The sequence below is a fragment of the Lepisosteus platostomus genome, chromosome 5, assembly GCF_059453375.1.
Source record: "Lepisosteus platostomus isolate fLepPlt1 chromosome 5, fLepPlt1.hap1, whole genome shotgun sequence".
Lineage (NCBI taxonomy): Eukaryota > Metazoa > Chordata > Actinopteri > Semionotiformes > Lepisosteidae > Lepisosteus > Lepisosteus platostomus.
In genome coordinates, this window is record NC_142615.1 from 67,907,857 (window position 1) to 67,931,817 (window position 23,961).

Here is a 23,961-nt window from a genome sequence, read left to right on the forward strand (position 1 = left end):
ACATCAGGTCCGCTTCCCGCATGAGTAGAGGTATAGTCATTTTCCTGCAGTCTACCGATTTGGCAAACACCCTGGTGGAGAAGGGAGTCGTCCTGGAAGGCACCTTCACCCCGGTACTGCCTCTTGCAGCCCCGGCTCGAAAGATCACCCTCTCCAACGTGCCTCCGTTCATGAGGAACAAGCTGCTGGAGAGGGAGCTGTCCTGGTACGGACAGGTGGTCTCTCCGATCAGGAGGGTCCCTCTGGGCTGCAGGGCACCGCAGCTGAAGCACTTCATCTTAAAAAAACCCCACAGAAGAGATCAATGTGGCCCTTAAACTTCGGATTGACAGCTGTGACTACGTTGTATTCGTGACTTCGGACTCGATGAAGTGCTTCAGGTGCGGGAGCGAGGGGCATGTAGTGAAGAACTGCCCGGAGGTGGAGGAAGAGACGGGCAGGGAGCCTCAGCCCCAGGGCGCACAGGAGGCTAGCCGACAGCGTCAGGCAGCGGGGAGCGGAGCAGCGCAGGGAGGCAGCGGGGAGTCAGAGCCCACGGCCGGGGTGCAGGAGAGGAGATCGCTGGAGGGAGCAGGTGAGCCCGAGCCGGTGGCGTCCCAAGCAGGAGAGCAGACAGTAAAGAGTGGACCACCGCAGCCCTCAGAAGAGCAGGGAGCCCCCCACACCGGAGAGCAAGAGATGAGCGCTGGCGGAGAGATGAGCGCTGCTCAGGAGAGTCAGGGAGAGAGAGAGCAGGTAGTGACACCAACAGGGGAAAACGCGTCTCAAGCGCCAGCGAAAACTGTAGACACGGTGTGGGGAGGAAATTAATTATCATCTGGAAAAATAGACGATGGTTTTAAGACACCGCAGAGAAAGCGCACAAAAAAATCTGTGCAGAGTGCGGTGCAGAAGAAGCGCAGCACAGAGAGCTCGAGTGACTCCGACACCGGGAGAGTGAGACGCGCTGGAGTGTCCTCGCTGCCACCGCCGCCGCCGCCGCCCGGAGCGACGACGAGGGCGGCTTCACCGACTCTTCTCTCTCCTCGGGCTCCTCGGCCCGGCAGAGCTGCAGAGGAGGCTACAGTTTCCAGAGCATCAGGGAGTTCTTAGAGAAGACTAAAGGTAAGAGGGGAACTGTGGTCGAGGACTTTTTTCCCCGACACCGAGCTCTTTGTCCTCTCCGCGACGCACCATCTGAAGAGGGGCTCGGGTGCGAATGACTTCAGTGATCAGGAGAGATGGCGCCTGAAGAGCCTTTTAGGTAAGATCAAGGCAGGACCGCGAAACGCACCTCAGCACGAATGAGTCCTGTCCCTCACATCACATTACTATCCGTCTGTGTGCTACATGTCTGTTCGTGTTTTATGTTTTTTCTTTTTTTCTTTTCCGCAAACATGGGCGACATTAGGATAGGGAGTTTGAACACCAATTCAAGGAGGGTGCTGGAGGGCTTTGAAGCGAGCTGCGGTGTTGGAGATTATCAAAGAAAAGAGCCTGCAGGTGACTTTCCTGCAGGAGACCCACACCGACAGCTCCAACATCGTCGCCTGGCAGCGGGAGTGGCAGGGGGACATTGTGTACAGTCACGGGTCCCCTGTGAGCGCAGGGGTCCCGGTGCTGTTCTCTGTGGGATTCAAGCCCCTCTCTATCGCCGTCCAGGAGGTGGTGAAGGGTAGCCTGCTACTCGTGCGAGTAGTTCTCGGGAAGAAAACCTTTGTTTTTATTAACGTTTACTGGACACTCAGAGAACCATTAATACACAATCCACGAATGGACATAGAACCGGGCCGCTCCTTGGACTTTACCAGCAGACTGGTCCACGCCAACATCACACAGCTCCACCACCTGCTAGATGTGGATCAGGGCTGCTGGCGCAGCGTGGAGTGGGCGTGTGACGCGCTGGGACTACACTCGCGGCGGTGTGTAGACAGGTTTCTTAGTCAGCTATCTGGTGTTGGGGGGAAATGTCTGTTCAGACTAGTCGTAACATCTAGGCACCAGGCCCAGCTGTCCGCGCTCCCCGACACTCCCTGGAGGGCTCATTTGTGTCGGTTCTGGACCCGGCGGTGTCTGACGCCTGTCCCTTCTGCGCTCAGAGGGAGACGGTGTTCCACTGCTACAGCGCCTGCCCCCGCCTGTCGGCCATGTTTGCTGTACTGATCCGGCTCTTCACCAACCTTGGCCTGGCCTTCAACAATGTTATTTTCGTGTTTGGGGTGGGTCGTACAAAAAAACGGAAAACTCAGACCCTCCTCGCCAATTTTCTGCTGGGCCAGGCCAAACTCACCATCTACAAGACCTGTAAAAATAAGATCTCTGGATCCGGGTCTGTAGACTTGGTGAGGATGCTTGAAGGGTTGGTGAAGAGCAGGATATCGTTAGAATTTTTGTTTGATAAATCTCATAATGACCTCGGAACCCCATGTGTCTGTGTCCCCAGGGGAAGTTCACCACGGCCAGCGATGTGTGGGCGTTCGGGGTGACCCTCTGGGAGATGCTGAGGCTGTGTAAGGAGCAGCCCTACGCCTCCATGACAGATGAGCTGGTGATCGAGAACGCTGGAGAGTTCTTCAGAGACCAGGGCAAGCAGGTAACAGCCACACCTGGCCAGGAGTACCTGTACCTGTCTCTCTCTCCTGTCCTGCAGACTCACCCGTCTCTCTCCTGTCTCCTGTCCTGCAGGCTGACCTGTCCCTCTCTCTCTCCTGTCCTGCAGGCTCACCTGTCTCTCTGCTCTCTCCTGTCCTGCAGACTCACCCCTCTCTCTGCTCTCTCCTGTTCCCAGGTGTACCTGTCCCGGCCGTAGGTGTGTCCTCAGGGCCTGTACGAGCTGATGCTGAGCTGCTGGAGCCGGGAGTCCAGGGAGTGGCCGTCCTTCCCAGCAATCCAGCGCTTCCTGCTGGAGGACGCCATGAACATGGTGTAGCAGGAGCGGCTCCGGCCTGCGGACTCTCGCGGGGCAGGATGTCCTCTGTGGGCTCGGAGGGCGGCGGCTCTGAGGGCTGAGCCTCTTGTGCGCCCCCTGGTGGCGTTCAATTCACTGTGACTGGCCCTGGTCAGGATCGCCATGTGATCGATCACTCCTGATCCATTCACTGTGACTGGCCCTGGTCAGCATCTCCATGTGATCGATCGCTCCTGATCCATTCACTGTGACTGGCCCTGGTCAGTACACTGTCCAGTCCTGTTAGACCAGGAGAACAGTTTTGGGGTACCGGCTCCTCGTCTCTGCGCCCCGGTGTGCAGGAGAGACGCGAGGGCCGCGTGATCGGGCCTAAGCGGCTAGTGGACATGTGATCGTGGCGCCCGCAGTCGTGACGCGGCCCGGCTCCCCAAGAGCGCCGGTTCTGCGGTCGTCCGTCCAACCCGGTCCGGAAGGTGGCTGCTGGAGGCAGGGGAATGATCTGGGAGCTGGCGGGGTGTCGGAGGGGACAGGGGAGCACAGAAGGTGCTAGAAACTTTTGCTCCACCAGTTTGAGAGAGGGGGGAGCGGTGCCGAGCAGGGGGTGGGGAAGGGAGGGAGGGGGAGTTGGGGTTCAGCCCTGCGGTGTCACACCTCCGGCCACAGGGGGCGCTGCTGTGTAGAGCAGGACAGGAGCAGGTGGAGTCAGTCCAGGGTGTTCTGGGGGACGGGGGGCTCGGCCGGCCAGCGTTGAGGTTTAGGGGGGAGGACGGCGGGGCGGGGGGGTGAATACTACCCCAGGGGCGTGGGCGCTGTAGGTACTGCTGTCGTGACACACTGGATGTCTTTGTGTTTTTTTCCTTCTTCTTCGCCGACTACTAATGTTGTACATAGCGTACGGGACAGATTGTTACACTAATATATGGAGACGTTGGTGCGTTCCCCGTCTGCGGTCCTCGCGCTGCCTCTGGGCGGCGCTGGCGTGTCGAAGGCTCTCGGGTTCGTCTGGTTCTTGTCGTGAATCTTTTTGTAGAAGTTTTAATAAAGTAACATTTTCAGATAACTGGGTGTCCTGTTCTGCTTTCTGCATCCCGAGTGATCGACTGCCCCTGCTGCTGCCTGGAAGTCATCAGTTAAAGGGTATCGGCTTCAACAACAGGGCTGTGCGGCTTGTTCCCCACCCCCGCCCCTCTCTGCGTACAGTAGAGCCTCCTGTCCTGACTGGAGGAGCTCACCCAGCTGTGTCTGGAGAAAACCCAGGGTATCGATTTCAACAACAAGGGCTGGGCAGCTTGTTCCCCACCCCCACCCACCTCCGGTATCGGCTTCAACACTGGCTGGGTACAGAGAAGGGAGAGCTGGCGAGGAGCGTGGCTCCAATCCTATCCTTGATCCGATCTCCAGCTGTATGACCCTGACAGAGACACACTGATTCCAGGTGAGAGATTCACACTGAGGTGACCCGTCTCCAGCTGTATGACCCTGACAGACACACTGATTCCAGGTGAGAGACTCACACTGAGGTGACCTGTCTCCAGCTGTATGATCCTGACAGACACACTGATTCCAGGTGAGAGATTCACACTGAGGTGACCTGTCTCCAGCTGTATGACCCTGACAGACACACTGATTCCAGGTGAGAGACTCACACTGAGGTGACCTGTCTCCAGCTGTATGACCCTGACAGACACACTGATTCCAGGTGAGAGATTTACACTGAGGTGACCTGTCTCCAGCTGTATGACCCTGACAGACACTGATTCCAGGTGAGAGATTCACACTGAGGTGACCTGTCTTTCAGCTCTATGACAGATTCCAGGTGAGAGCTATACTGAGCTGAGCTGTATGAGCCCTCTTTAGATTCTGATAAGTTTTCTCTACACATCAAAGACGCAGCTCCTTCAATGTCTCCCTCTCCACACTCTGCAGAACGCTACTGAATCCTTTTGGTTGCCATGCTGCCTGGTAGTCTGGCTCCTTCCTAGGACTTTGTCCCTCCCTGGAGGCCCGGCACAACTGAGCTCCTCTTGCGTCGTCAGGGACTGTACCCCCACGTTCACAGTCCTTGGTGTTCCCAGAGACAGTGTCAATGATAAGGTCACTTCCTCCCCAGCTTCCAGTCATACCCATCTGGCTCCAGTCTGGTGCAGTGTCGTCCCCTAGCGTTAACCCACAGTGGAACCTCCATCTGGCTCCAGTCTGGTGCAGTGTCGTCCCCTAGCGTTAACCCACAGTGGACACTCCATCTGGCTCCAGTCTGGTGCAGTGTCGTCCCCTAGCGTTAACCCACAGTGGACACTCCATCTGGCTCCAGTCTGGTGGCGTGTCGTCCCCTAGCGTTAACCCACAGTGGACACTCCATCTGGCTCCAGTCTGGTGCAGTGTAGTCCCCTAGCGTTAACCCACAGTGGACACTCCATCTGGCTCCAGTCTGGTGCAGTGTCGTCCCCTAGCGTTAACCCACAGTGGACACTCCATCTGGCTCCAGTCTGGTGCAGTGTCGTCCCCTAGCGTTAACCCACAGTGGACACTCCATCTGGCTCCAGTCTGGTGCAGTGTCGTCCCCTAGCGTTAACCCACAGTGGACACTCCGACAGGCTCCCATCGCTCTGGCCAGTGTTTGTTTTTCATCCTCGTTGTTTCAGTCGTGACAAAAGGACCAGAAGAACTGGACGCTTGCACTGAAGCCCGATCCCACTGAAACTGCTCCGAGTTCCTCATTCTTATCACTCGCTATTAAATCCTTCTGTTCACCACGTGGAATCCGCAAGCAGTCACTCGTCATCTGTTCCTATGTCTGGCGTCGGGCAGCCCAAATCTCCCGTCTGCCCTTCAGGGAATGTGAATCTCAGACGCTCCCATCACACCCTCGATCAGTGATCAGTGATTAAATGCTTGTGAATAACCCAACGGGCCTGTTGAACCAAAATCTCTCACTGGAGGGCTGCATCAGTGGTGGGGCTTCAGCCTCATCCTCGTGGTCAGGATGCCTCGCCTTGCGCTTATATCTCTGTCGCATTTATAATAATGTGATAATGTTGCTATATTGGCCCTATACAATTTCTTGCATTAGGAATTCGTCTTTTCACAGACCCCAGCTTGCTCTCCATGAGACAGATACACAGACAGGGAGAAAAGCTGGGGGTCAGAGTGCAGGGTCAGACATTGGACAGCGCCCCTGGAGCAGTTGGGGTGAAGGGCCTTGCTCAGGGGCCCAATGGAGTAGGATTCCTCTGCTGGCTGCGGGATTTGAACCAGCAACCTTCCAGCCACAGGAACGGATCCTGAGCCACAGAGCCACCGCTCTGCCCCAGAAGAGTATTGACATTCCCTGACTGGGAAATGAACCTGGGCCGCGGCAGTGAGATTGCCGAATCCTGACCACTAGACCACCATCGACGCTACAGCGACACTTGACCGCACAGCTGAAAGATCACTCCCTGTAGTGCGACAAGCTTGCAAAGCCCTATTAACACATCTTCTATTTCTTGTCTCCCCGCAGGAATCACGTTATGGGACGCCGAGACGCTGCAGAAAGACATCGACGTGCGTCCTCAGCCGAACACAGATTTCCAGATCATTGCGTCCGACTCCACGGAGGACAAGGCGTCTGCTCTGAATGTAGAGGCGAGCTTCAATCTACGATGAGGTCCACATCGGATCTTCCGTTTCCCTCTTCGAAAGGGGGGCTCTGGCCAGCAAGCACTTCGAGCTGCCTTCCCAGCCCTGGGTACCGGTCGTGCTGACAACTCTGCACAACTCCGTCCAGCTGGCGTTCCACACACAAGTGGACACTGATGACAACAAGCCAGAGTTCACCGTGTCGGGGCTGGACCTGAACGCTTCGTATCGATTCGGCTGTCGGGCGGTTTGCAAACCCAGAGTCGGCTGTACCAGCGACGCAACTCCTTCCTGCAAGACGCTTCCTTCAGCCCCCCCCGGAGCTCCTCAGCAGAAATCAACAGGACCAAACTCCATGACGGTCACCTGGGACATGCCCACCTCTGTGGGACAGGGAGTCAGCGTTACTTCCTACGAAGTTGAATACAGAGAGGTCTTCAAGGGGGCAACGGACGAGCAAGACAGCAAAACATGGACGAAGCTCAAAGCCAGAGGGAGGGTGTGCACTCTGGAGAACCTGAGGGAAGGAAGTTCCTACATAGTCCGGGTTTATTCCGACTGTGGCAAAGAAGGCAAGAGTCCACCGAGCCCCGAGACTCCAATAACAATCCCGAAGGACAGCAGAGTCAAGTCAGGGGACGTCAGTCGTGTTAAAGTACAGAGCGACCACTTCCTAAACTTCTCCACTTTGATAGAGCGCGGGCATCCTTCCTTATACAGGCTGTCGCTGGAACAGGAGCCCACCGACGAGCAGCATTTCCAGCGCTTCGCGTTCGGCAGGAAAGTAGAAGAAGGGAACAATAAGGTCATCATCCTTCTGGGGGCCACGGGGGCAGGGAAGACCACCCTCATCAACGCGATGATCAATTACATCCTGGGTGTGCAGTGGGAGGATCGGTTTCGATTCAAGCTGATCCACGAGGAGACCAACCGCTCGCAGGCGGAGAGTCAGACCTCCATCGTGACGTCCTACGAGCTCCACAACCAGGAGGGATTCCTCGTCCCCTACTCCCTCACGGTCATCGACACCCCGGGGTTCGGAGACACGCGGGGACTCTCTCGGGACAAGCTGATCACAGAGCAGGTGAAGCGCTTCTTTACCAGCCCCGGCAGTGTGGACCACATCGACGCCGTGTGCTTCGTGGTTCAGGCGTCTCTGGCGCGGCTGACCTCCATCCAGCAGTACGTCTTCGACTCCATCCTCTCCATCTTCGGGAAGGACATCGCCGAGAACATCCTCGTCCTCGTCACGTTTGTGGACGGGAAGGACATCCCCGTCCTGGGCGCCATCGAAGCCGCGGGCCTGCCCTGCCGCAAGAACCGGAAGGGCAAAGCGACGCACTTCGAATTTAACAACTCCGCCCTTTACACGCAAAACGAGAGGCCCGACAACGATTCCAACGGGGAGGGCTCCGGGAGTGACGACGAGGAAGAGGACGACAACAAGCTGGAGAAAATTGTCTGGACGAACAACGTGAAGCAGCTGAAGAGGTTTTTCCAAACGTTGGAGAAGACAGAGGGGAAGGACTTGGCGCTGACGAAGAAAGTCCTGGAGGAGCGCGAGAGGCTGGAGATAGCGATGGCGAGCCTGCTGCCTCAGATCTCGGCCGGGCTGGCGAAGCTGAGCGAAATGAAGAAGATCAGGGCATGTCTGGAAAACGAGCAGGCCAACATGGAGCAGAGCAAGAACTTCGAGACAGAGATTGAGGAGCTGGTCCCGAAACGGAAGAACACCAAGCATCTCTCAACAAACTGCAACAACTGTCTGGTTTTGTGCCATTCAGGATGTTTCCTTCCCAATCTCTGCGCCGTCATGGATGACGCTGGACTTCGAGGACCGCATCGCCGACCTACGCAAGATGAAACATCACGCCGAGATCCTCGCCAAGATCGCCAACAACGAGAAACTGCTGCCGGAGGAGCGCAGGGTCGTGAGGGAGAGAAACGAGAGGCTGAGAAAAATCGCTCAAGACGTCAAACTGGCGAGCTCCGTAGTGAGAGCCTGGACTGCAGGACAGTGAACACATTCCACACCGCCCGAGAACTCCTGCAGGACAGTGAACACGTTCCACACCTGCTGAGAACTCCATCTTGCGTTAAATCTCGAGTAAACCAAAACACAGAACAATGTTCGGGTTTTGTAAAATAACTGTTCCTAATAGTTCAACTGAAATAAAATAATAACGTAGTTTTACTCAATCCCTTAGTTTTAAAATCTACAAAAATCATTTTAAATTCTCTAAATTCAAAGCTTTCCTTTCACCAGACCTCCAGCCAGACTGATGTTGGCCTCTCTCTCATGCTGTCGAGATAAAGCTGCCTTTCAAATCAATCGGCATCCTGCTGCAACAGATGATCTACAGTATGTAACGTCCACAGGGGAAAGTGTGGTTATAGATTATAAAGACCGCAGGACACCTCAGGGTTTGCAGACAATGGTCAGACGAGAGAAGGCGTCTCTGCCTTTCCTGACCACATCTCCTTAGCAGAAGATCTGAACACAGATCAAACGCTTCTAAGGAACAGTTCTCAACACGTCAGTGTGAATTTCAAATTGCATTTCAATGTTTTCTGTCTGGCTTCTGTACTTGGTAGATCCATACGCCGGTGAAAAATTAAAAATAGCTTTCCTCTGAGTGACCTGTCGTGCTCTATTTCTGGGTGACCTTGGACATCATCCATCTCTAACGAACAGTGTTGACTTCTGACGATTCTTGTGCACTCTCTCTCACCTGTATATAAAAGCACACTTCAGTCACCTGCAGGCGCGAGGCCCTGCTGACGAGAGACGCTCTGGTCCTCAGGTACGGGGCTGTGAAAGAGCGAGAGGCTGGAAGTGGGGCCTGCTCCTCCTCTCTCTCTCCCCCGTGTGCGCTCACAGGGTCGGTCTCTCTGAACGTGCCGAAGACGGGCGGAACTCAACAGCCCTGCCTGGACGACGAGAGGAATAACAGGCAATCAAAACATTTAAGGACACCGACCGACTGACCTTGCCGAGAGCGTTCATGAGGTTTCAAACCGAAGTTCAGGAGGAAGGCGAGAGCCGCCGCTCGCCTGCGCTCGTCAGTCTCACATTCAGCACATCTCACACTCCTTCACCGCAGCAGCTCAATCCTCTCCAGCGCACTCTTTACAGTCCAGCTGCACCACGGAGAGGAGACCCAGGAACGCCTGAGGGGCGACGGAGAGGAATCCACTGTCACACACAGCAGTGACACGGGCACACGCAGTCACATGGGGACACCACAAGGGAACTCACAGCAGATGATCGCTCGACGGCATCGCAGCCGAAACAGGGGGTCGAGCCCAGAGAATTTCACAAGGCACAAGGTGAGGAGATACTTCCGAACTCTTCTCTCTTCTCACGATGTGTCGGTTTAGCGAGAAATGTTGCATTTTCGAAGCTCATCGTACAGCGGAGCCTGTTTAAAACATCTCCGTTTCTTTTAAACTGTTTATACATCCCCGAACAATTTCTCTCTCCTGATCCGTGTGGCCTGGAATACAGCTTTGTGGAGAAACTCTCGAAAAACAGCACGATTGACTTTTTACATCCGGAGTTTGTTTATATATATATACTTCCTCATTTCTGCGCAGGTAAATTAACAACCCTGAAGTGAGATGGAAGATGGACATTAATATTCATCTCGTATAGCGCCTTTAAAAGAGGTTTTTATCGTGCTCTGCAGAGGAAGAATCCGCACCGAGAGGAAACAGCAGATTGACACAGGAAATTAAAGCTCTTTTACTGAGGAAGGTTTAGAGTCTGGATGTGAAAGACCTCAGGGAAGGAGACTCTCTGAGATCCTTGGTGATGTTTTTACCTGTTTCTCTAAATCCTAAATACTACTCGTTTCTTTTAAATTGTTTTTGCACGTTTGTTCCCCAAAGAGTATGTGTTTAATGCACATGTGAAGTATTAGCTCTTCTAAATATGGGCACATTTCAGAAAACACTGCCTCAGTGCTGCAGGTTCACAGGGGAAGTGAGTTTAAAACTGAGTCTTTTTCAGTCCATTCGCAGTTAATCGTTGTATTAAAGACACTCGTGCAATTGGTCTCAGTTACTTTTCAAATTTCTGGATTTCCTGAGCCTTTCACCTGCAGCAGCTGATGGATTGACAGAGCCTGCCTGTTACTGGAACAACACGACTCTCATGAGAGTTTACACGTGAAAAGTATTTTCATGTTGAATGTTTCCAGAGTGAAGAGATGCGTTATGAATTTTCCTGGCAGTTTATTAAGTTTCATTTGTACTGATCCACCAGGTGGCGCCAGAGCAGAGTCTTCATTGCTCAGGTGAGCTCACCTTTACCTGAAGAGAACAGGAAGTCCTTCTCCCTCAGATCAGCAGGAGGAGAGAGAGAGAGATGGCGTCTGAGAGCTCAGCGGTCAGCCCTGGTGAGTTTTCTCTTGTTCTGCCTGTCAGAGTGTCGGTAAGGGAGTCACTGAGGGTCTCTTCTCTGTCACAGAGCACAGCAGCAGCTGGAGAAGTGTCTTCCTGTCTGCTGAGAGTGTGTTCTGTCTGTCAGACACACGGGATCTGAACTAGGAGAGAGACAGGAGCTGGTTTACTTTCACTTTCTCTTGTCAAAGATCGGAGATCGGTACTGTAAACTTAAGCTGTTTGGAATGTACTAAATATTTTAATGAGGTGTTTATTTAAGGTAAAATGATTGATGTAAAACCTGACTGTGTGCTGATGGTATTGGATTCACAATGTTAGTATTCATGATGCTCAGACAAGCTCAGATATGATCGTTTCCTGTTTGTTGCTCAGAGGCCGTGTTTATTGTACAGCTGATAATACCAGAGAGGAATCAGTACAGATGAACAACAGAGGAATTTATTTGGCCCATAATTAGTAGTGATTCCAGGTTCTCGTGCAGCTGTTTCTCCTGTCCTGACTGGGCAGCTTGTTCCCCTCTCCCGCCCCCCTCTGTGTACAGTAGAGCCTGCTGTCCTGACTGGAGGAGCTCATCCAGCTGTGTCTGGAGAGAAGCCAGGGTATCAGCCTGTTCCCCTCTCCCACCCCCCTCTGTGTACAGTAGAGCCTCCCACTCCTGATTTTAAGTCTTAGTGTTGCTTTGAGTTTCAGTGTTAATTCTGAGGAACTCTGAGGTGTCAATATCTAACTGGTCTTTAATGGTGACTGACTGTCACTGAGGATGTTGAATATTTTGTATATATATATATGGTTCACTATCTTCACCCTGTCAGTGTGGGACACTCCCTTCAGAATAAAGAGACTCAGTTCCTCCAGCTTGTCAGTTTCACTGTTTTTAAACTAACATCATGCTAGTTCTCTTCAGTGTGCATCACAGTAGTTAGTTTCTAAGCGGTTTGAAACTATACAACACACAGATTTCCCAGCCAGGTGGCTGAGTCCCAAACATGTCTTTATGAAATGTGACATTTTAGACTCACTACTGAAGAATCAGGATTGACTGAATGATTTTACAGTTTTTTACATGTGTTTTTAAAATAAGGTGGTATAAAGGTTCATACTGAACACAGGAGTCCCAAATATGTCTGAACTGCCATTGGACACTGAGTGTTAGTGGGACTCTACAGGGCCCTCCAGAAGTATTGGCACCCTTGGTAAAGATGAGCAAGGAAGGTGATGGAAAAAATGTCTGTGTTGTTTATCAGATCAGAGAAATCTAACCTTTCAGTGAGGTTAAACTATTCTAAGAAACAAAATCCTGATGAAAAATAAACATGTACTATTGAGAGAACAGTTAAAATAAAAAATATTTAATATAAATTGTAAGAATACAGAATAAGAATGTTGTAAGAATACAGTTTGTCTAACATTAACAGAACATTTTTGTATACCAGAGAGAATACACAGAAATATAATCTCAATAATCTGTGATTTTCCTCTCTCACAGGGCAGGGACAATAGGAAAGATATAGAGACGTTTTTATCATAAATTTGAAATGGGATGAAGAGTGAAAATATGTATGATGAGAACTTTATCATGTAAATAATCTGTGATCTTTCTCTCTGACAGGGGAGGGACAGGCTGATTCCCATGAGGCACCACAGCGTCACTCAGAGATCAGGATCGTGCTGCTGGGCCAGAGATGGTCTGAGAAGAGCTCAGCAGGAAACACCATCCTGGGCAGAGAGGAGTTTGACACTAAGAGAGGAACTGAGGAGTGTGAGAAGAGACAGGGTGAAGTAGCTGGGAGGCAGATCACTGTGGTCGACACTCCAGACTGGGATGTGTGGCTGATGAGGAATGATCCACAGCAGATCAGACAGGAGGTTGTGAAGATTGTGTCTCTGTGTCCCCCAGGACCCCATGCTCTCCTCCTGGTGATTAATGTGAACTCAGACACAGACTGGAGATCAGTGGAGGAACATCTGGAGCTTCTCAGTGAGAGAGTGTGGAGACACACAATAGTGCTGTTCACCTGGGGGGACACACTGGGAGACACAACCATTGAGCAGCACGTTGAGAGAAGAGGGAAGGAGCTCCAGTGTCTGGTGGAGAAGTGTGGGAACAGGTATCATGTTCTCAACAACAAGAACAGGGGCGACCGCACTCAGGTCACAGAGCTGCTTGAGAAGATAGAGGACATGGTGGCAGGAAACTATGGGCAGTACTTCACCACTGACATCAAAGAAATAAACACTGAACTGGAGAAATATATCAGACAGAGAGAGACAGAGGAGCTGAGACAGAATTATGAAAGAAGGGAGAGAGAGAGAGAAGATGAGCTCAGACAGAGGTTGGAGGAGGAGTGGAGCAGAAGAGAAGAGGAGCTGAAGGAGAAGATGAGAAAGACACTGGAGGAAGAGGAGCTGGAGAAAGAGACAGAGGAGCCCAGACTGCCTGTCAAGAGGAGGAACAGTAAAGAACTTGAACCTCCCGAGAGTGAGTGTGATTGATGCTGTATTACTGAGTCACTGATCTTACTGGTCATCAGACTGAGAGATTCAACCATCTTGTGTCCTGTTAGGAATTAAAATCATACTGTGCTCCACTCTGTACTGTAGGGTACAGGGTAGGAGGTATTGAGGTATTTAGGTGTCCTGACAGTAGTAGGGTACAGGGGAGGAGGTATTTAGGTGTCCTGACAGTGGTAGGGTACAGGGTAGGAGGTATTTAGTGCTCTTCGTAGGTGTCCTGAGAGTGCCAGTGCCCCCTGTCAGTTCAAGGAGGTAACTGCAGGTGTCTGCTGTGGTTGGCTGTTCAGCAGTCTTACTGCCTGGGGCAAGGAGCTGTTCAGACACCTGGTGGTCTTGGTCTGATACTTCAGTACTATTTTCCAGATGGTAGTAGAGAGAGCAAGTTGTGTTTAGGGTGACTGGGGTCCCTGAGGATGGACCTGGCCTTCTTGAGGCATTAACACAGTAGATATCCCCTGTGTTCAATAGTGCAGCCGGTAGTGTTCTGAGCCAGTGTCACCACCCTCTGGAGGACCCTGAGCTAGTGGGCGGAGCAGTTACCACACCAGGCAGTGGTGCAGCCGGTTAGGATGCTCTCAGTGGTGCAGCTGTAGAAGCTGGTCAGGATGTGTGAAGGCAGGCTGAACTTCTTCAGTCTGGGGAGAGAGAACAGGCGCTGTCTTGTCTACGGGGTTGGTGTGGTGGGTGCAGGTCAGGTCGCCTGTGATGTTGACACCTAGGAATTTGAGAATCTGGACCACTGCGGACCCACTGATGTGAATGGGTGCCTGGTCTGTTCCTGTGGTCCACCATCAGCTCCTTAGTTCTGCTGGTGTTCAGAGAGAGGCTGCTGTCCTGACACCATGATGTCAGCGTTTCTACCTCCTCCTTCCTGTTGGCGGACTCATCAGCGTTCGTGATCAAGCTGATGATCGTTGTATCGTCCGCAAACGTGATGATGGAGTTTGTTTTGTTCCTGGAGACGCAGTAGTGGGTGAACAGGGAACAGAGGAGAGGGCTGAGTTTGCAGCGCTGGGGAACGCCGATGTTCAGAGTCAGGGTGGAGAATGTACTTGTGCCGACTCTGGGCATGATGCCCAAGAATAATTCCCGGATGTTCATTCTGTAAGTTTCTTTCATAATGGCCAGCAGCCCTATCACCCTGCAACTCCCAGCTCCCCCCCACTGGAGCCCAGCAGGTGTGAGCCTGGCCAGTACCCGGAGGGGAGACTCCTGGGAAAACACTGAGGCTGCTCCTGGGAGAGGTGTGAGTGGGGCCAGCAGGGGGCGCTCTCACCCTGCGCTCTGTGTGGGTCCTGATGCCCCAGTATAGTGACGGGGACACTGGACTGTAAACAGGCGCCGTCCTTCGGATGAGACGTCAAACCGAGGTCCTGACTCTCTGTGGTCATTAACAATCCCAGGGTGTCTCTTGAGAAGATAAGGGGTGTCACCCTGGTGTCCTGGCCAAATTAACCCCCTGGTCTTTACCCATCATGGCCTCCTAATAACCCCCCCTCTCTGAACTGGCTTTCTGAACTGAGAGCTGGTGTGTGGGGAGAGGACTGGAGCATCATCCAGGTGGGGCTGCACACTGGTGGCGGTGGTGGGATCCCCATGACCTGTAAAGAGCTCTGAGTGTCCAGAAAAGAGCTATAGAAGTGTAAGCAATTATTATTATTATTATTATTATTATTATTATTATTATTATTATAATGACTTTTAAGTTTGTCAAGAAATGACTTGAGCAAATTGTACTCCTTTTACCTGTGGAGAGGTTGGTCTCCTCTCATGTGTCGTCCTCTTTACCCACGGGGACAGTCTGGGACAGGAGACAGTGCAGCAGTACGTTGACACACAGGGGAGAGACCTGCAGCAGCTCTTAGAGAGCTGTGGGAACAGGTATCATGTTCTCAACAATATGGACACGGGCGACCGCACTCAGGTCAGACAGCTGCTGGAGAAGATCGAGGACATGGTGGCAGGAAACAGTCTGGGCTTCTTAGTGGACCAGGATGCAGAGGAGAGGCTGAGAGAAAGAGAGAACAGATACAGAGAGGTGGAGGAGGAGGGCAGGAAGGAGAGGGAGGAGTTTCTGAAGAAAGTGCAGGAGCTGAGAGGAGTACGAGGCAGAACTGCGTCAGAAGACGGAGGAGCTGAGACGCAGGAGTGAGGAAGAGCAGAGGAGGAGAGCGGAGCAGCTGGAGGCTCTCAGGAGAGAGCAGGAGGAGACACTGCGCAGGAAGGAGCAGGAGCTGCAGCTGCAGTACCAGGAGCAGAGGCAGAGGCTGGAGCAGGAGCAGTGTGAGAAGACGGAGGAGATCAAGCTCCGCTACAGGACGCAGCACCAGGAGCTCCTGCGCAGGTACGAGGAGGAGCAGCGCAGCAGAGCTGAGCAGATGGAGCTCAGATACCAGGAGCAGCACAGGAGGGTGCAGGAGACCATCCTGAAACTCACTGAGGAGCAGCTGAGGAAGGCGGAGGAGACCAGGACCCAGTGTGCAGAGAGACTGAGGGAGAGGATGGAGGCCGTGAAGAGGGAGCTTGAAGAAGAGCAGGAGAGGAAGATAGAGGAGCTGAGGCAGCAGCACAGAGGCCAAGACCGCGGGGAGGCCCAGCAGAGGTGTGAAGCAGAGCTGTGGAGGAAGGTGGACGAGATCAAGCAGCTGTATGAAGAGAGACTGCAGGGGAGAGTTCAGGAGCTGGAGCAGCAGCAGCAGAGGGAGATGGAGGAGAAGAGGAAGGAGCAGGAGGAGGAGCAGAGGAAGAGAGAGGAGGAGCTGAGGAGGCAGCTGGAGGAGGATCGCAGGCAGAGGGAGCAGGAGCTGGAGCTGAGGAGGGCTGAGGAGCTCAGGAGAGTGGAGGAGCTGGAGCAGAGATACTCACTGGAGGAGCAGAGCAGACTGGCAGAGCTCAGACTCCACGAGGAGAGGATGAGAGAGCAGGGCAGGCAGGAGCTGCAGAGGCAGACGGAGGAGCTGAAACTGAGGCATCAGCAGAGGGAGGCAGAGCTGAGGCAGGAACTGGAGGACGAGCAGAGGAGGAGGGCGGAGGAGCTGAGGCAGCAGTTGGAGAGGGAGCACCATCAGAAAGAGCAGGAGCTGGAGGAGAGATACAGGGAGCAGCAGCGAGAGGCGCAGGAGGAGAGGAGCAGGACGGAGGAGCTGAGGAGGCAGTGGGAGGAAGGGCTGAGAGAGGAGTACGACAGGAGGCTGCAGAGAAAGGAGGCGGAGATCCAGGAGAGGTGGGAAGGGGAGCTGCAGAGGAAAGTGAAGGAGCTGCAGGAGTCCTCCCAGCCTCAGAGCCTGGAGCCGGGTCAGAGTAAGTACCCCAGCAGTGGTGGATGCCCAGTTAGGGTGGGGTAAATTCTGCAGGGCAACTTCCAGAGAGACAGATCTGCTCACAAGGCTCCAGATCTTTCTCCTGACTCAGGAGTGAATCAGTTTAGTATTGGGACCATGAGGGGCGATATGTGCTTTTTGCCGAGTACTGCTGGAATTTGTTTTTGACACAAAAGAACAGAATATGATTGCATATTAAATATGAGTCTCTAGCACAGACGGCCGGCATTTCCACAGTTAAACTTTGACAGACAAGACTTTCTGTGTTCAGTCCCCCCAGTTTCAGGTCAGCAGCAGTGAAGTGAATCAGAGTTACTTGGTCACACGTCTCTTACACGACTTTCAGTCTGCGACTCCTCGGCGCCCCCAGACCCCTGATATGATCCTGTGAGCCACGTTCGGCGGCTCTCCGTCTGCGGGTGTTTCTGGGTGTCATTTCCTCTGCAGCTCAAAGGGGCTCAAACGCTCAGGAGTTTCCACTTCTTCTCCCTGACAACAGCCCATGAGAGTTGTGCATCTTGCACTGTTGCCCCTGTAGGTCTCCTCTCTAGGTCTCTGGCGTATTGGATGGAGGTGTTTTCACCTCAGACCTGTGGAGGGTGTCTGCAGTCTGATGGCTATCTCAGTTTCCTCACTGCTCTCAGGAGTTTTCTCATCTGTCTTGAATGACACTAAGCATGACTAATCGTGTCTAGAAAATCATTTCCACAGACAGATGCTGCAGTTCTGTGCTTTTGCTCAAATTTAACCCTTTGATCTGAAAATCAAATTTCAATAGTACACATCAAAATATATACCACATTTAATTTAATTTTGTACAAATCAATTTTACTTATAGCTGTGGTTCAGGTCCGGTACTGTTAGACCAGGAGGACAGCTGGTCCAGTGGTTCAGGTCCGGTCTTGTTAGACCAGGAGGACAGCTGATCCCGCGGTTTAGGTCTGGTCCTGTTAGACCAGGAGGACAGCTGGTCCAGTGGTTCAGGTCTGGTCCTGTTACACCAGGAGGACAGCCGGTCCAGTGGTTCAGGTCCAGTCCTGTTAGACCAGGAGGACAGCTGGTCCAGTCATGTTGGAGGACAGCAGGTGTGAGGATGCTGTACCAGGAGAACAGTGTTGAAGTTCTGTGATTTTACAGACATGATGTTCTTTCGTTAGAGGTTTTGCTGCACCAGGTGTTAGTGTCAAACTTTACTGTGTTTCAGTCCCACCAATGGACTGTGAGCTGTTACAGAAGCCCCTGTCTATATGGAGGAGAAACACAACTTCTACCAAGAATGAGGAATAGGTCAAGTTTATATCCTAACAAGTTTGGTGTTGTTCCTGAGTTGTACAGTTGTACTTTTAAGGACTGAGCACATGAAGGTCTGTTTTACCCAGAGTGGTGGGTGTCTTGTACAGACAGCTCTGCTGTACTGTTGAAATTTTATATCCTTCAGAAATCAGCTGGATAAAGAAATGAGATTCATCATCGTTGATCTCTAGCTTGTTTGGTAGTGAGTAGTAAATGTGTCAGTTGTGACCTCCCTTCCTGTCTCTCCTCCTGTTGCAGTGAGTGAAGGAGACCCTGCAGTCGAACCCGGACTCCAGCCCCGCCCCTCTGAGCTGAGACTGGTGCCGCTGGGAGCCGGACTGGGGGCAGCAATAGGGGCCCTAGCAGGAGCCCTGAGGGGCCCAACAGGAGCAGCAGCAGGAACAGTGATAGGAGCTGCAGTAGGAGCTCAGATAGGAGCTTTACTGGGAGGAGAACCCAGAGCAGCACAGACTCACACACAAGAGCACACACAGCCCGCAGACACACAAGAGCGCACACAGCCCGCAGACACACAAGAGCGCACACAGCCCGCAGACACACAAGAGCACCCACAGCCCGCAGACACACAAGAGCGCCCACGGCCCGCAGGACAGGAGCACAGGAGCTGCAGGAGGGAGATCGAGGACCTGAGAGAGGCAGTAGAGAGATATTTAGAGAGAATAGAGAGACAAAACACAGTGATAGACAGACTCACTGTGTGGCATCAGAGACACACAGGAGATACAGGAGAGTGATTGAGGACCACAAGCAGCACATCGAGAAGAAGGTCACAGAAGATGACTGAGACAAGAGCACACACAGCCCGCAGACACACAAAAGCACACACAGCCCACAGACAGGAGAGAGAAACAGACAGGAGATCGAGGAGCTGAGAGAGCTGAAGACACTGAGACAGGAGCAGGAGAGGGAGAGGAGGAGCTCAGGCAGTGTTATCGGAGTGACAGAGAGACACAGAAACACTGCCGCAGGTCAGTCACTGATTCACACAGTCTTTCCCAGCGGGAGGGGAGGACCGGATACTTCCTGGACACAGAGTGAGGACTTTCCACTGAAACACTGATCTCTTCCTCATAAGAGATCCGACTCACTGAAAACCAGCCCTTAGTGTCCCATGTGAAGAAAAACTCATTTTAAATAATGTTTTATTTTGATCATGTTTGTATTTTGCTATTCTTTGTGTATATATATAAATGTCATGAATACTTTTGGATATAATTCTGACATTGTATATTTGTATGTAACAGAATGTATTGTAGCATTTACAGGTTCTTCTCAGGACAAAGGACCAGTGGAGATGCGATAAACGAACCAGACTTTATTCTTTATCAACCACAGAATATACACACACATGACGGAACACGCACACATCTTTAGGGTGGTAATTACTTAACGACTTAACAACAAGCTATACATTTATAAGACACTACTATGACATTATTACACAGGTAGGGTCAGCCGCTGGTCATCGTGCTGACCCTCAGACTCTCCCTAGCTACAACTCCCAGCATGCCCAGCGGTACTATGAGCGCCTAGGGGCGCTTCCTCCTCACAACTGGGCGTTACAGTATGTAAAGGAACAAGTAATAGGTTTATTCCATGCTGAAAAAAAGAAGAAAGAGAACACAACGTTTCGGCCGTGGAGCCTCGACACCTGAAGAAGGCTCCACGGCCGAAACGTTGTGTTCTCTTTCTTCTTTTTTTCAGCATGGAATAAACCTATTACTTGTTCCTTTGCAGCCTACGCATGCTGACGCAGCTACCCACCTGAGTTACAGTGTGTGTATATGTGTATCTGTGTACTTTATTCTCCTGAACCGATAATCAAAGAGCAGAACCGGCTCGTCCGGCAACTGGGACTTTATATCTCGCAACGGCGACTTACAATCTCAGAATCACGACTTTATTTCTGGTCATTGGGACTTTATATCTCGCAACTGCGACTTACAATTTCAGAATCACGACTTTATTTCTGGTCATTGGGACTTTATATCTCGCAACGGCGACTTACAATCTCAGAATCGCGACTTTATTTCTGGTCATTGGGACTTTATATCTCGCAACTGCGACTTACAATTTCAGAATCACGACTTTATTTCTGGTCATTGGGACTTTATATCTCGCAACGGCGACTTACAATCTCAGAATCACGAGTTTATTTCTGGTCATTGGGACTTTATATCTCGCAATTTCGAGTCAGAAAAGTCATAATTTCGAGATCTAAAGCCAAAACGGCGAGAAACCGCGGCGCGTTTTTTTTTCTTTTCACTCCCTGGCGGACACGGCTTCCACAGAGGAGAGAGAGAAATGGACTTTTATGTTTTTATATCGACTTTATTCTCCTGAGCCGGTAATCAAAGAGCAGAACTGGCGCCAAAACCCGCTTCCGGCTCGTCCTCCGGGTGCCGCTGCGGCGCCGGTTGCTAAGCGACGCTCCGAGCCCGAGCGCTCGAGCTCCTCTCGGGGCGGTTTTATTCCCAGCTGAGGAGCCGCTCCTGTCCTGGAAATCCCGGGAAGGACTGGGACTCCCCTCCTGTGGGCTGGGAGGCTCTTCCCGGGTGTTTCCGCAGACGAGGGGAGTCCTGGTGTCCTGGGAAAAGGCCCCCTGTGCTGCGGGCGTCTCCGAGAGAAACGGGCTGTTTGTGTGGGAAGATGCTCTTTCCTCAGGAGGGGAAGAGCCGAGCGGGAAGGAAAGTTCTGGAAGTGCGTCTCCTCTCCGGCTGCTCCAGTCCCAGTGACGGCGACACTGGGACAGGACAGGAGGGACGAGCGGGTCCTCTTTCCCACATGGGGGATTAGTGGGGTTTGTTAGGACACAGGACAGAGAGAGAGAAAAGGACACCAGTGGGAGAGAGTCCTGAAGCTCTCAGGTCTGGTCTTGATCCGGGTTGGTCCCAGTCCCAGTTTACACTGGTTTACAATGTGGGACTTCTGCCCTGACACGACCCCACAGGTGTCTCCACAGGAGACGGGAGTCCTGTAACGTGTAACCCTACAATATTTGAATATTTGATGAAGACCCCCTTGCCCCCCATCTTGATTAAAATGAAACGCGTGTTTCATGAAATAGTTATTTTTCACAGACAGAATCCACGTTCACCGCGGCCAAACGGCCGTGTAATTGTAACGAGTTGCTTGGACTTGCTGACCGTTACTGTAACCAGCTTCTGATGGCTCCTGACGTGGGCGAGAGAATAAAGCCTCGTCTGTTTCTGAAGCCCTTCCTGTGTCCTTTCATTTCACATTTATTCCTCTGGGTGACTGGAGGCTGCGCTGTCCTGCTCCCTCTGGTGATCGACGGGTTTTTCACACGGAGCCGTGTTGAGCGGTATTTCTCGCGTTAAGAAAGTTAGGTGTTGGCATGAACTCTTAGTCATCAATAATATTCAGTTTAGCACGGTCATCAATTCTGTTCTACTCTGAGGATGTAGGGAAGGAAAGAGGCCCGTGGTCTTGTCACTGAGAGACTCCAGTGTGCTCAAGAGCTGTTCAGCACAGCTAGAGCCCCACAATTCACACTCGACCGTCCCAGATCCCAGATCCCAGATCCCAGATCAGTCCCCGGGTGTGAGGTCCTGCTGTGTGATCTGAGCTTCTCTCTGTCACTGTATTAATGTCCAGTGGTATTAATCAGTGAGCTCTTTCTCTCTTTTAAACCTGCGGTTTCTCATCGCTGCGTAATGACGCACTGACTAGACCCACAGGGTCACAGCGAGAGAAATACAGCCTGTAGATCACCAGAGGAAGAGCAGAGCAGCACAGTCTCCATCACCTGATTGCTGATTATGCATTATGTCCTGTTTTCATCCAGGTGAGGCTCAGCTATACTCACAACACTGCTGACAGCAGGAAGATTAAAGTATTGTTGACTCGGCAGCTCATTAAAACCAGCAGCCATGGTGTTCAGACCGATTTTTCTTACACACAGAAGACTGACACAGCTGCGTGTTGTGAATCTGTTTTTCTAAGAGGACATGTGAGTGGGGGAGGCGGACTCGCCCTTAGTTTACGCTGAAAATACCTGTGAAGCCGGAGAGAGAGAGAGATGCGATAACAACCTTTGTACCTGAATCTGCACCCTACAGGACCGCACACAGCACGAACATGTGGTGATGTTCAGAAATATAAAAAATGTCAAGATAATGCCAATAATATTTGTTCAAAGGAAACTGATGGCGCCAGCTGGGTTTGAACACTCGACCTCAGTTCAGCGATCACGCCACCGAGGCAGTGGAGTGACCAGCACTGAAACAACACAGTGCGTGAATATAGTTAGACCGGCCTTCATTCTTGTAGATACGCACTTCCATCTTATACTCCCTATTAACCCAGTTCGAAAAGTGTGCTTGTTTACTCCGGTATCGAGCGTATCTGCAGACAAGCTTGAAACTGTCACTTCTCTCACAGAGCGCATCTGACCTTCAGATGCGTTATGCTCCTATTCCTTTTATGCTCAGCTACTAAAATTTCCCTTTAGTGGTAAAATTCCATATAAATATTCAATACTAAGCAGATTAAAATGTGCACAGTAAAGAGATCAAATGATGAAATCTTTCCACGACCGACCAACGCACCACGAGCGCCCCTGTCGGTCATTTTGGCCGGCCAATCACGTACCGCGGTATGACATAATGATTTGCTTGGCTGAATCTGTATATGGCGCCTTTCTGGACACTCCACTTAATGTGCTTTACAGGATATGAGGACTCCCCTCCACCAACACCGAGGTAAGTGTGTCTTTTTTTTTTGTAAGTGTGACGGGTTTGAGGTGAAATTGTGTAAAAGTGTCTTTTTATCATTGAGCTCAGGGGGTTTCAGGTGAAATTGTGTAAAAGTCTTTTTATCTTTGAGCTCGGGGGTTTTGAGGTAAAATTGTGTAAAAGTGTCTTTATCATTGAGCTCATGGGGTTTGAGGTCAAATTGTCTAAATGTGTGTTTTTGTCATTGTGCTCAGGGTGTTTGAGGTAAAATTGTGTAAAAGTCTTTTTATCTTTGAGCTCGTGGGGTTTGAGGTCAAATTGTGTAATATTAATAATTGCTTACACTCCTATAGTGCTTTTCTGGACACTCCATTGTACGCGCTTTACAGAATGACGACTCCCCTCCACCACCACCAAGGTAAGTGGTGACATAAGAGTGTCTGTTTATCATTGAGGTTAAAATTGTGTAAAAATGTCTTTTTATCATTGAGCTCGGTGGGGGGGTTTGATGAAATTGTTTAAAAGTGTCTGTTTATCATTGAGCTCGACGGGTTTGAGGTAAAATTGTGTAAAAGTATCTATCATTGAGCTCGGGGGGTTTGAGGTAAAATTGTGTAATATTAATAATTGCTTACACTCATATAGTGCTTTTCTGGACACTCCACTCTACGCTACGCGCTTTACAGAATGAGGACTCCCCTCCACCAACACCGAGGTAATTTATCATTGAGGTTAAAATTGTGTAAAAGTGTCTTTTTATCATTGAGCTCGGCGGGTTTGAACTTGAACTTGAACTTTATTGCCATATGAAACCGGTACTGGTACAATGGAATTCTTACTTACAGAAAGTCTCTCGATTGTAAAACAAGTGTAAAAAACAAAACAAAGTGCAAACAGTGCATCAAGACAATGTACAAACAAACAATAGACAATGTGCAAGTAAACATGCAGTTTGAATGTAAACAATGCAGACGTGTAAACAATGACTGGAGATGTACAATAAATAAATTACAATGAGGCAGATGGTGATGGCGTAGGTGTGGTCCGAGGGGGATGGCTAAATGTGTTCGCCAGTCTCACTGCTTGTGGATAGAAGCTATTGAAGAATCTAGTGGTAAGTGTCCGTATGCTCTTATATCTCTTGCCTGAGGGCAGTGGGGTGAAGAGCTCATGCCCTGGGTGGTGACTGTCCTCTGTGATGGCC

The 23,961-nt window shown here is 51.4% G+C and overlaps 6 protein-coding genes across 7 annotated transcripts in view; 5 read left to right on the forward strand and 1 right to left on the reverse strand.

The window, feature by feature from the left end:
* LOC148671851 (NACHT, LRR and PYD domains-containing protein 1-like) overlaps positions 1 to 23,961 on the forward strand; it is a 260,967-nt gene that overhangs the window by 206,985 nt on the left and 30,021 nt on the right. The window contains exons 3-4 of one of the 2 annotated variants that reach the window (XM_088632760.1): positions 10,773 to 10,905; positions 12,522 to 13,391. The exons of the other annotated variant lie outside the window; for it this stretch is intronic. Of the exons in view, the coding sequence (XP_088488886.1) occupies positions 10,875 to 10,905; positions 12,522 to 13,391 (901 nt within the window). The 5' untranslated portion in view covers positions 10,773 to 10,874. The remainder of the gene's footprint in view (positions 1 to 10,772; positions 10,906 to 12,521; positions 13,392 to 23,961) is intronic. 2 annotated transcript variants of the gene reach the window in all.
* The window catches only part of LOC148671858 (uncharacterized), a 239,517-nt gene that overhangs the window by 97,342 nt on the left and 118,214 nt on the right, over positions 1 to 23,961 (forward strand). The gene's annotated exons all lie outside the window — the stretch shown is intronic.
* Positions 1 to 23,961, forward strand: part of LOC148671859 (GTPase IMAP family member 8-like) — a 372,703-nt gene that overhangs the window by 85,014 nt on the left and 263,728 nt on the right. The gene's annotated exons all lie outside the window — the stretch shown is intronic.
* The window catches only part of LOC148671861 (uncharacterized), a 153,326-nt gene that overhangs the window by 45,975 nt on the left and 83,390 nt on the right, over positions 1 to 23,961 (reverse strand). The window lies entirely within an intron of this gene.
* LOC148671863 (uncharacterized) lies at positions 6,227 to 9,493 on the forward strand. The gene is made up of 4 exons (XM_088632982.1): positions 6,227 to 6,245; positions 6,387 to 6,492; positions 6,569 to 8,349; positions 9,387 to 9,493. Exons 1-4 carry the CDS (start codon positions 6,227 to 6,229, stop codon positions 9,491 to 9,493), a joined length of 2,013 nt encoding a protein of 670 aa, XP_088489108.1.
* Positions 14,582 to 19,275, forward strand: LOC148671864 (uncharacterized). The gene is made up of 2 exons (XM_088632780.1): positions 14,582 to 16,726; positions 18,298 to 19,275. The coding sequence occupies exons 1-2, from the start codon at positions 15,805 to 15,807 to the stop codon at positions 18,792 to 18,794; spliced, it is 1,419 nt and encodes a 472-aa protein (XP_088488906.1). The 5' UTR covers positions 14,582 to 15,804; the 3' UTR covers positions 18,795 to 19,275.

Excerpts from the sequence above, each read along its gene's own strand:
- LOC148671863 (XM_088632982.1), top strand. Across the intron at positions 6,493-6,568 it reads GACTCCACGGAGGACAAGGC|GGGGGCTCTGGCCAGCAAGC; the intron begins GTCTGCTCTGAA and ends CCTCTTCGAAAG. Across the intron at positions 8,350-9,386 it reads TGGACTTCGAGGACCGCATC|GGTCGGTCTCTCTGAACGTG; the intron begins GCCGACCTACGC and ends GTGCGCTCACAG.
- LOC148671864 (XM_088632780.1), top strand. The coding sequence starts at position 15,805 with ATGGAGCTCAGATACCAGGAGCAGCACAGGAGGGTGCAGGAGACCATC. Across the intron at positions 16,727-18,297 it reads GAGCCTGGAGCCGGGTCAGA|TGAGTGAAGGAGACCCTGCA; the intron begins GTAAGTACCCCA and ends CTCCTGTTGCAG.